The sequence below is a fragment of the Dreissena polymorpha genome, chromosome 1 (genome assembly GCF_020536995.1).
Source record: "Dreissena polymorpha isolate Duluth1 chromosome 1, UMN_Dpol_1.0, whole genome shotgun sequence".
Lineage (NCBI taxonomy): Eukaryota > Metazoa > Mollusca > Bivalvia > Myida > Dreissenidae > Dreissena > Dreissena polymorpha.
This window is the reverse complement of record NC_068355.1, coordinates 119,971,984-119,984,612: the sequence shown is the minus strand read 5'-3', so window position 1 is coordinate 119,984,612 and position 12,629 is coordinate 119,971,984. Positions and strand designations below refer to the sequence as shown.

Genomic DNA, 12,629 nt, shown 5'->3' with positions numbered 1-12,629 from the left:
GAATAAAGTGCTTCACACAAAAATAAAAATGAGCATTTTGTATCTCATTAAATCTATGTTACCCAGCAATGGTTTTCACATCTAATAATCATTTGATTTCTAAATATGTCTGTCAAATATGTGCATGCAAGACTATATAATTGCTGAGTTAATTGATATTTACAATTTACAAAACCTCAATACATCAACATATGTACTAATAGCAGTGTTGTTGTTAACAGTTTTTGTTCAAAATTTATTTTTTGTCTAATCTTTTTCTCAATTAAAAAGAGCGTGAAAATTATGCAGCATGTACAGCGTCGCGTCATTTGCATATAAAGCGTGCGTGTATTGAGCGTTTTAACAAGCACACAACACGTCAGGGGATTGACGCTAGTTCAGAGGCAATATTTCATTAAATCTATAGTCACTTAAAATTTATTTGATACTATAGAAAAATGGCAATGTTTGTGTTGAAGAAATAATTGAGAGCTTTTATCGTAAATATTTACCAGAAAGTGATTTATAAAAACGGAATAAACAGGATTTATATCAGGTAATATATAAATCCCTCCGAGTTATAGTCAGAATTGATCGCTTGGGAGTAACTCGTATACATAAATAGAACTTGAAAAGTGGTTAGTATACAGTAATAAAGTCGGGTTGAAACGGATGTATTGGGGAATCGTTCGAGTCGAGATTTTAATATCTATGCGGGAAAGTTTTAAAACAATTAAACAATATATATTTTTAAATGACTTGGGCATTGTCTTGAAGAATCATATCGCACCAAATGACGTCTTTTGACGCTGTTTTTCTTTGAGTTATAACGCACCACAAAACGTCAATTGACACGTTAAATTAAAAAAAATCAACGTCGGGAGGGGACAACCCTCCCGAGCCACCCCTATCAGCCCCGGGGCGCCTGACAAAAAACCCTGTGGAAAGCACTGAAGTTGAACCTCAGTAAATGTAATATGGAAATCACTTTTGCTCTAAATTTTAAAGCATTTGTTAGCCATAAGTCACCAAGCCTTATTTCCCCCAAAAAGTCAAAACGACGCAATTTTCCTAATCGAGATGGACCGGGCTTCATTCCCAAAATGATGTAAAAAAACACTGAATACCGGTAGTGTAATCAAATCATATGAACTTTTGTTCTTCCCAAAGTAATACAGCAGAGATAATTGCTATCGGTATTTCAAACGGATATCAACTGCCACCTAGCATTTTTTTGTTTATTTTTTTTGGTTAAACTGTAGGGATATAGTGATATACCTTAATCTTTTTCATTATTTTCACTCATTAAACTTGTATACCCCCCCCCCCCCCAAAAAAAGCTAAAAAGCTAAAAAATCAAAGTCCATCTGTATTTTTCTGACATGACCTGTATAACAAAGGACAGGCATATGAGTTTCATGTATCTGGTCAAAATCAATAGATATTAATTTAGACTTTTAGATTTGTCTGGAATGAAAGTCTTTTAATTTACTGCTTTTGTAGACTGACGGGAACCTTCAGGATAATAAAGGGCCATGTTTGGCAGAAATGTCATTCAGTTTGTATGCTGACCTGTGTGTATACCAATCCGACATCACCAAATTAAAGGTATGAAAATTAAAGTTACCATGGCTGAAGAAAAATGCTGGTTTCCTGTCCATGGGGTCCATGATGGTTATGTCTAATGAATTGATAAATCCTTTTTGTCCCCTACCGGTTTCACCGAAGGGGAGTTATGGTGTACGCTCTGTGTGTCTGTCAGTCTGTCACACTTTTCTGGATCCTGCGATAACTTTAAAAGTTCATCATATTTTTTCATGAAGCTTGAAACATGGAAAGATGGCAATATGGAGATTGTGCACGTCATTTCATTTTGTTCCTACATCAAGAAGTATGGTTGCTATGGCAACAAAGAGACTAGAAATACTGCTATAAATGGTGGATCCTGCACTCTATTCTGGATCCTGCGATAACTTTAAAAGTTCTTCATATTTTTTCATGAAACTGTTAACATGGATAGATGGCAATATGGACATTATGCACATCATTTCATTTTCTTCCTACATAACAATTCTGGCAACAAAAAAAAAATTAAAAATCTGACAATGGTGGAGCCGATAGGGGACATATATTGCTCGGCAATAGTCTTGTTAAAAATCATTTTTAAATGTATTCTGTCTGTTTAAAATGAAAGAACTTTCTTTCATATCACTTGCCTTTTTATGCTTGAAAATGTTGTGTCCTTTTCTTAAAAGTTTATATTTTTAAAATATAATGTTCACCTTCTACCAGTTGCTGCTCTCTGTGAGCAAAAGTTCATAGCACCTTGATTTTGGCAAGTATGCTTTTGGTAAGCTAGATTTTGCATTCACAATTGTCAAGTGTTTGTGCACGCATTAAAACTTCGGAGCATGTCCTGATTGTAACTTTGTTTTTTTATGACCTGGTAGAGTGTCATATAGCTGTCTGTCTCTCTGTCCAACATTCCATTTTCCAGACTTGTTCAAACTGTCTGTCCTTCTGGCATCCTGAACACTTTTAGATATTTACCTGATTTGTATGCCCCTGTAGGGTGGCATATAGCATTTGAACTGTCCGTCCATCCAAAAACTTTAACATTGGCCATAACTTTTGCAATATTGAAGATAGCAACTTGATATTTGGCATGCATGTGTATCTCATGGAGCTGCACATTTGGAGTGGTGTAAGGTCTAGGTCATCCTTCAAGGTCAAAAGTAAAAAAATACAATCCATGGGAAGTAATTAGCTTTAAAAGGGAAATAATTTCTAACCTGCCAAATGATATATTGAAATTTTATTTCAAAGCGGTGCAATAGGGGGCATTTTGTTTCTGACAAACACATCTCTTGTTGAAGTTTGAGTTTAGTTTCGGTACATTGGTTTTTTTTCTCCAAAGCATTCACCATCATAAGATAACATTTCATATCTAACACCCATCTCCCTATCTTTAAGGTCAACATCACGTTTAGAGGTCAAATGTCAAATTTGAGCATATATATAGCATTTCTGGACAATAGCTTTGCCATTGGTATTGAAATTTAAAACTTATGGTCACTGTGAGCCTTTTTTAAAAAACTTAGCAGAAAGGACCACCATGACAAGACCGTGTGTCTCATGTAACAATTGTCTCGCTATCTTTAAGGTCAAGGGCACACTTAGATAACATAGGTTTAATGCGGCCATAAAACAGCGTGTGCATACTGCAACTTAATTATCTAGAATGCAATTGTAAAACAACTTTTATAATAATACAAATGTCCACCATGATAAGATGATGTGTCATGCCAAGCGCTCGTCTCTCTACCTGGCAAGTGAAGGCTACACTTAAAGATTAAAGGTTCAGTTTTCGACTACAAAGCTTTTCCACACTTTATTTCCATAATTTATTATACAATTTTGTAATAGTTTTCCACATATTTACACCACATAAAGATGGCATGTAATGTGTAACAACCATCTACCTAACTCAGAGTCCAAGGCGACACTCAAAGGTTAGTGGTTAAATATTTGGGCATAAACAGCTTGCTCTGACGACCTTTATAAGTTATCATACAATTTTGAACTCATTTATCACAAATGTTCAGCATGGTCAGATAAAGATGGCTTGTCAACTGTCTCTATTGTTCAAGGTCACAAATACAAGGTCAAGGCTTATTTGTTCTTATTGGAAAGAGGACTTAGTCTATTGATTTTCGGAATAAATATTTCATGAATATCTGATTTGGAAAATGAAAACGCTGGTGTAGGTTTTGAATTTTTTTTTGGGGGGGGGGGGGAATGCAAACTTTTTAATGTGCCTTAGAAAATTGAAAAGTTTAAAAACCACTGGAGGTCAAAGGTCATGTCCAAAATGTTATTTACAAGTTTAATTCCAATTTTGCACAATTACTGCATCATTTAGTTAAAGTTTAAGGTCCCACTAAAGGTCAAAGGTCAAACATCTGCATTTTACAGCTTGTTGAATAATTACAAGTATTATTGACAATGGGCTTGATATGTTGGAATATAGTTTTTAAAAATGTTTTGTAACCTAGAAGGGTTCTGCTGGTTTATTACACTCATGTGCATGCTGGTAAGCTGAACAGTCTATTTTCACAAAATGGATTCTTTTAACCAATTGTTTTTTTTAAGCATAACCAATTTAAAAATGTGTGCTGTTTCTTTCTGCAGAGGTCACGGCTGCTGGTAAAGAAGCCACAAATCATGTTGACAGAGGGTAAGTCAGTTTTCATGGATAAAATGATAACAATTGCCTGTTTTGTTTTTATGCCCCACAAGGGTGGCATGTAGTTTTTTAACTGTCCATCTGTCTGTCCGTCCGTCCGAAAACTTAACATTGATCATAACTTGTGCAATATTGAAGACGGCAACTTGATATTTGGCATGCATGTGTATCTCATGGAGCTGCACATTTTGAGTGGTTAAAGGTCAAGGTCATCCTTCAAGGTCAAAGGTCAAATATATGGCTTCAAAGCTGCGCAGAAGGGGGCATTGTGTTTCTGACAAACACATCTCTTGTTACATTTGCTATATTGCTAGGGCAGATCACAGGTGGTTAGCGTGTAGCTTTGATATTAAAAAGTGAAAACATCATTTTGAATGATAAATAATCAAATTATAACGAAAAATCAACTTTTCTGAAAAAAAAATCACTATCAAATATATATATAACAAGGTATTTAACTCAAAATGCCCTGAAAACGGGGTGTATTGCTTTGAACAGCCATAGCTTCATAAGTTGTGCAGCGATTTTCACGAACTCTGTCTTATTCAACACAGAAATGAATTTCCTTTCTGGAAATGTACATATCTTTAAGGATTTTTTTACAAATGCTGGGTCAAATTTTAAGAAATAACACGAAACACAACTGGCGTGACCTACTCGTTGTCGATCAGACCTGATCTAAGACTGAAATCTTCACGGAGTAAAGGGCATTTTCCCTGCAAAGTTCAAGGACCTCGATACCATAATTCAGTAACACGTGTGAAAAAACATTCTTACCGTTCGTGCTGTAACATTATGTATCAACACTAACTGTCCAGTGCCGTTTGAAACTTTTGTTTACATACATTTCAACTGGCAGACATTTTAAACACGAGTGATTTCATTGGTCCAATGCAAAGGTGTGTCTTTACACATAAAGATTTCATTCATAAATCGGAACTGATCGTTGTCAAGTAGGTAAAGGGAGTTGTGTATCGTGTAATATTTAAAATTTAATCCAAGCATTTGTAGAAATATACGAGATATGCACACTTCCAGAAAGGAAATTCATTTCTGCGTTCAATTTGACCGAGTTCATGGTAATGGCTGTCCAAAGCGATGCTACCTGTTTTCGGTTGATCTTAAGATGGATACCTTGTTATATATACATATATATATTTGATAGTGAATTTATTTTGTTTTGACAATGGAGGGGACATATAGGTGTTACTTGCTTCGGCGGTGTCGGCAGCTGCGTCTGCAGGGTCACAAAGGCCGCAGACCTTCGAAAAAGGCTCATAACTTCTGTGTCCCTTTAGATATTGATTTCATATTTTGTATGCATGTGTATCTGGACAACACCTTTCCATGCGCATACATTTTTTTACCTCTGTGACCTTGACCTTGAACTTTAGGTCAGCGTTCAGGTTTTGAAATCTGCAACTGCGACCCAAGAAAGGTTCATAACTACTATTTCCCTTCAGATTTTGCTTTCATTTTTGGTACGGTGTGTATCTGGACAACACCTTTCCATGCACATGAAATTTTTTAACTTGGGTTCCGTGTTCAGGTTTCGAATTGTGTGACTGTGATTTAAAAAAAGCTCATAACGTCTTTGTCCCTTCATATATTGCTTTCATATTTGGTACGCATGTGTATCTGGACAAGACCTTTCCATGTGTACAACATTTTTGACCCCTGTGACCTTGACCTTGAACTTAGGGTCTGTGTTTAGGTTTGGAAATCTGCGACCGCGATCAAAAAAAAGTTCATAACTACTATTCTTGAGCATAACTTTAAACATTATTTTTTTAATAGATTTTTTAATGCCCATCCTCGATATAATAGTTAACAATTAGCACAGGTATGTACCATCAGGCAACACATCCAACTCGCGAAGTTCTGAAAAGTAGATTTTTCATTATATTTTGATTATTTATTATTCAAAATGATGTATTCACTAATTAATATCCTAGCCACAAGCTAACCACCTGTGGGGCAGATTGTAGGCTTGAAGCCCATTTCTGCCTTATTGTCCCCTACCGGTTTCACCGGAGGGGACTTATGGTTTGCGCTCTGTGCGTCTGTCTGTCATACTTTTCTGGATCCTGCGATAACTTTGAAAGTTCTTAATATTTTTTCATGAAACTTTAAACATGGATAGATGGCAATATGGACGTTATGCACGTTATTTCATTTTGTTCCTACGTCAAACATTGTGGTTGCTATGGCAACAAATAGACTAGAAATACTGCTGAAAATCTGAAAATGGTGGTTTTCTGGATCCTGCGATAACTTTAAAAGTTCTTTATATTTGTTCATGAAACTTGAAACATGGATAGATGACAATGCGGACAATATATATATATATAATCTGACCATGATGGAATTTCTGACAATGGTGGAGCCGGTAGGGGACACATATTGCCTGGCAATAGTCTTGTTGTTTATAATATGTATCATTCTATTTTGTTAATTCACTAATATTAATTACAAAACCAGCTTTCTGTATTTTTATTTGGTGAACAGATGGATGTATGGGGATTATGCAGATTATTTCAGTTTTTTGTCAGACAGAAATTGTGATTTCTCTTGTTACAAAAATAGTTGACAACTTAATCTTGATTCTGTATTACCTCAAAAAAAACTAAAGCAAGGTTGAAAAACTCAGTGTGTAGAGTATGCATGTTATTCCATTTATTCCTTCAGACCAAAATTGTAGTTGCTATGATTTATGAAATAATTAAAAACTCAAGAAATAAAGCTTGGTTGATGAGAGATAAAGAGTCATACGGGGACTATGCACATCATTTCAGGTGTTTTTGTGTCTGGTTGTGTGGTTGTTTTCATGGTTACAGAAACAATAACACAATATGTGTCCTGTGAAAACTTCCAAAAGGAGTGTAGCTTGGTTGATAAATGTTTTTCTCTGAAACTAGATGGGATGGCTAGTTGGCCTGTGACAAAACTTGTTTAAATTGAAAATTTGATTGCAAATTCTTACTTAACCTTTTTGAAAACAATGCACCCCTGGCAGGGAATACTTTGTCTGCAACACCTTTTTGTTGTAATAAAAAAACTAAATGGTTAACTTATGGTAATTATGCTCCCAGAAAAATTTCGAGGAGCATACAGTTGCCAGTTTGTCCTTACTTCCTTACTTCCTTCCGCTCAAATTTTTGTTATAATTTCTCATAGGGCCTTCAATATTTGACCGATCTCTAACATATTTGGCATGTAGGTACCTTGCATGGACCTCTACCTTTTGATGAGGTTTGAGGTCACTGGGGTCAAGGTCACTGAGGCTAATAATAGATTTTTTTAATGTCACACTTTGGTTACAGTTTCTCATAGCACCTTCAATATTTTACCGATCTCTTACATATTTGGCATGTAGGTACCTTGCATGGACCGCTACCTTTTGATGAGGTTTGAGGTCACTGGGGTCAAGGTCACTGAGGCTAATAATAGATTTTTTAAATGTCACACTTTGGTTACAGTTTCTCATAGCACCTTCAATATTTTACCGATCTCTTACATATTTGGCATGTAGGTACCTTGCATGGACCGCTACCTTTTGATGAGGTTTGAGGTCACTGGGGTCAAGGTCACTGAGGCTTATAATAGATTTTCTCAATGTCACACTTCGGTTACAGTTTCTCATAGCGAACATTAGGGGAGCATCGATTCTTGTTATGTAATGGTAACATCTCAACCAGTACACAGAAAAATTGTTCTTGGTGTAATTATTCCCTGCCCAAGACAGAGGGATATAGAATTTTTTTTTCTGTCTGTCAGTCCATCCGTCTGTCAGTCCGTCCATCTGTCTGTCACAAAACTTTTTAGGGCTATATCTCAAAAACTTTATAAGATATCATTATCAAACTTCATAGGTGTATAAATATTAATTAGGAGAAGTGCCATGCTCAAGAACCTTAACCCTACACTTTCTTTAATAAGAATTATTGCCCTTTGTTTGCTTTTTTGAATGATGATTTTTTTTCAGGCCTATATCTCAGATATCAGGCAAAATTAATCTTCATGGGTGTATTGATATTAATGAGGAGAAGTGCCATGCTTAAGAACCATAACCCTTCACTTTCTTAAATAAGTGTTCTTGCCCTTTGTTGTTTTTGTATGATTATTTTTTTCTGGGCCATACCTCAGATACCTGGCAAGATTTCAACATTACATTTTATGGGTGTATTGATATTAATGAGGAGAATGCATTTGCTTAAGAACAATAACTCTTCACTTACTTAAATAAGAGTTATAGCCCTTTGTTGTATTTGTATTTTGGAACTTTTCAGGGTTATATCTCAGATATGATACAACAGTTCAACATGAAACTTCATGGGTGTGTAGAAATCAAGCGGAAGAAGTGACATGCAAAAAAAACAACCCTGCACTTTCTCAACCAAGAGTTATTGTAACTTTTCCAGACTATGTCTCAGATACACTACAAGATTTCAACATGAATCTTAATGAGTGTCAAGATATCAATGAAGAGCATTGCTGTTGATAAAAACAATAACCCTACACTTAATTATAACCTGTTAATTATATCCTACACTTAATGATTCAACTGTGTATCAAGGGACTTGCTCCGATCCATAAACAAACTTTATTAGGCCGGGGATATCAATTAAAAGAATTTGCTTGTCATTTTATGTTAATTTGCTTGTCATTTTATTTTTATTTTTCTGGAGGAAAAGTATTGTCATTAAAAAAAATCTTTCCAAAATGAGCCAAATTTAGCTATTGGCTAACCTGTGGGAGTCAATGCTGCATTGATTCCCTTGCTGGTATATTACAGGTCTCCTGTCTGGGACTCACTACCTGAAACCTCCCACCAGGCCCCCAGACCCTCAGCAAGATGTCCTACCTGGTATGTGTATCTAGACACAGAAGCATCCAGCAGTGTTTTTTTTCACCATTTTGGGAATGGTGCTGGGTCCTTTTGAATTGGAAAAATTCGTGGTGTTTTGACTAAAATTGGAAAAATAGTGTTGATTTTAAAAATGCTTCAAATTAAGAATATAAGAGTTTTTCAGTATTATTTTTTATGAGGCTGAAATGATATGGAAACAAAAAATTATTGTTTTATTTTATTTGAAAACCTTCAATTAGGAATGTTAAGGTCCCATTTGGGAAAAATATATACTTTTTTAAAAATTGTAACATATATAACTACAGTGAAACCATTTTTAACCACACCCTGTCAACTGAGTACTTGTTGAAAGCGAACAGCTTTGGTGGTCCCAATTTTTAATCAGGTGTAACTGAACTCATGAATTTACTATTTTTCAATACCCCCCATAAGTTAGTGACAATAAGTATAAAAAGCCATATTTACGTATTTGAAAGAGCGAAATGTTAAGATGCAAGAAAAGCAAATGGTCTATGCAAGCTTCTTACAAAAGATTATTGCAAAGGTCTCCAGATTCTTTACTCTCCATGTCTGTTGTGTTTGATAATATCAAATTAATATATTGGTACACTTCAACACCGTTATTTCGAAATCGTCGGGACTGTTAAAAAACTTCGGATTAATGTTAATTAGAAATAAACATTTGACAGAAGACTTCTTTGATTCTGTAATAATAAAACGTGGAATTCACATGGTTCGGTTACACGTTACTATTAATAATTGTTTTACTTAAAAACGTAAACAAGTCAGATTGCAATATATTTTTACTTGTAACAAACGAAGGAATACAACGATTCTTGTTCTTCTTTTTATGTTTTTTCTAGGTACAGAACATATAAAATATAATGAATAATTATGCATTAATTATCAGAACATATAAAGTATAACGAATAGCACAAATTTCAAATTATCAGACCATATAAAATATAACGAATAGCACAAATTGCCATACATGTAAATACAGATGAATACATTTTCGGAAATGAATTAACATTTTTTTGTAAAAAAGACGCGATTTCTCTCTGAACACTGGCCTTAGAAGCACTATACTGGACGCGTGTAACATATTTCTCCAATTTGTCAAGGACATTGAAGAACTCACTCTGCCCTTTTTTGCTCGCAGAAGGTGGAGTTTATAAAAGATGAATTTCATTGGACCACATTTACTCAGACCTAACATGACATGTTTATTTGTCACTAAAGAATGCAAAACTACATAAATAGTAATTATCGGCTTTTGATGACATTATAAAATTAACACGCTTTGCGCAGACGACAAAGGTGTAATTATCAGCTTTCCACGCTCCACGCCCAGACGACAAAGGTGTGAAATTATGCTCAGCGTTTTGCAGCTTTGACTTCGGATTAAAGATTGATGATTAGATGCGAATTATAGTGTTGGGACCGACAGAATCACTTCAAATTAACGATTTGTTCGGTTTAACGAAGTTCGGATTAACAATGAAATTTTACATTAAACAAAGAAGAACAAAAATCGGAACTGGAAAAATACTTCGAAATAACGGTGACTTCGGATTATCGTTGTTCGAAATAACGGTGTTTAAGTGTATTTTATGTTCCACTATGGAGTATTCATACCAAATTTTTAGCACAGATTTAGTGTCAGGATTAATGTGGTGATAAAGATTGTTAAACAATGCAAAAGCAAAACTGTTCATTAACTTAGTTGAGTTTTGCAACATAACCCTTTCCCACTCAGAAGAAAAAAAAATGGTTATGTGCAACCAGCATATAACCAGAATAGCCTGCGAGTAACTGGCAGTCTGTTCAGGTTTTATGCTGTTTGCTGCTCAACATTATAGGGTTGGAAATGAAGCCTTTTAAACTTTAATCTAGTAAGAAAGGTCTTTAATTAAATGTAACTGTTTAAGGGATTACAAAATGCGTAAAAATACGTATCTAAGGGGTAAAAGGTTTACCATTATCCATACCCTTTTATCTGCTCCAGGTTTTCAATCAAAGAAGGGTCTTTACAAATAGCCAGTTAGCAGAATTAATGCCCTTTTTGCACGTCCTACAACTTTCTATAACTGTTTCTGCCTCAGGTTTTTAACTTAACATTCAAATCGTGTTATGCTAGTGACCAAGGTACATCACACCAGCTTGCAACTTAACAGAAATTATGTCCCATTTGTTCTTAGAAAAGTTAGGTTAAGTTTTGCTCATAATTGTTGTGTATCTTCGTGTCTGCATGTCCTACAGACATTGTATTTAAACATAAAGCAGTCGTGTCTTGGGGGTCATAATATACTGTTACTTACCAAGGCCCATAACTTTGACCTGCATTTTAGCAGAATTAAGATCCTTCCTGTCCTTGTAAAATTCAGGCCAAGGATTTTATGCAAAGATTTCTCAATATTCAATTGAACTTAAATACATGTTAAATGTATGCTTTTGTACTAATTAGAAAAATTAATTTACAGCTTTTGTTTTGTGCTCCCAATTGTATTTGAAGGGCGAGCAAAGGTCTAGATGAGCTTCTGTCCTATTTATATTTCATGTTATTTAGATCATGGTGATGGAGCCAATCCTAGAATATTCAGTCTGCTGCCACAAGAACTTGGTATTGATATTTCCGAAGTGGATGTCAAAATTGTCAGGGAAACAAAACAAAGGTGGGGAGCTATAGGAAGTATATGTGAGCCTTGCTCTGACAAAACCGGGCATCATGCCCAGTTTTCTCAGAACGCGACTCATTTGTATTTTAATTGGCTAGCACAGGTAGAAATGTAAAAAAAGCTTTTTAGTTTACAACACTTTAGTACAATGCATGTAAACATTTATTGAAATATTTTATTTGCAGTTGTTGTAAGGCAAACTTCCAACTAAAATATGCTAAAAATGTTTCAATAATTATTTATTTCAGGGTCATTGATTTTGGTTGTTGAAATAATACAGAAGAAAAATTGCTCACTTAAAGATATGGTTTTGTAATCCTAACTTGCAGTGATTGCTGTAAAAAATAACATTATCAGATTGGAATGATTTTGTTGATTACTTTTGAAGTAATATTCTGTTTTGTTCACTAGCTCTAGCATTATTGTATTGCTTATAACTGATTGTTTTCAGTACATTTGAGAGGTATGAAGGCTTTTTAATATGCCTGAAATTTAAATGTTGCATGTTATTTTTCCTGTTTTGCTTCAAAACATTTGGGCCGCTCTCTGTGAAGAGAGGTTTAATGCATGTGCATAAAGTGCCGTCCCAGATGGGCCGCTCTCTGTGAAGAGAGGCTTAATGCATGTGCATAAAGTGCCATCCCAGATGGGCCGCTCTCTGTGAAGAGAGGCTTAATGCATGTGCATAAAGTGCCGTCCCAGATGGGCCGCTCTCTGTGAAGAGAGGTTTAATGCATGTGCATAAAGTGCTGTCCCAGATGGGCCGCTCTCTGTGAAGAGAGGCTTAATGCATGTGCATAAAGTGCCGTCCCAGATGGGCCGCTCTCTGTGAAGAGAGGTTTAATGCATGTGCATA

General features: G+C 35.3%; 1 protein-coding gene across 3 annotated transcripts in view; it reads left to right on the top strand.

The window, feature by feature from the left end:
* Positions 1 to 12,629, top strand: part of LOC127846925 (protein KIAA0100-like) — a 115,019-nt gene that overhangs the window by 6,538 nt on the left and 95,852 nt on the right. For 2 of the 3 annotated variants that reach the window (XM_052378354.1, XM_052378344.1), the window contains exons 7-11: positions 1,483 to 1,587; positions 4,171 to 4,216; positions 9,021 to 9,092; positions 11,665 to 11,770; positions 12,225 to 12,236. In XM_052378354.1, the coding sequence (XP_052234314.1) occupies positions 1,483 to 1,587; positions 4,171 to 4,216; positions 9,021 to 9,092; positions 11,665 to 11,770; positions 12,225 to 12,236 (341 nt within the window). The remainder of the gene's footprint in view (positions 1 to 1,482; positions 1,588 to 4,170; positions 4,217 to 9,020; positions 9,093 to 11,664; positions 11,771 to 12,224; positions 12,237 to 12,629) is intronic. The other variant, XM_052378359.1, reaches the window with a different exon arrangement.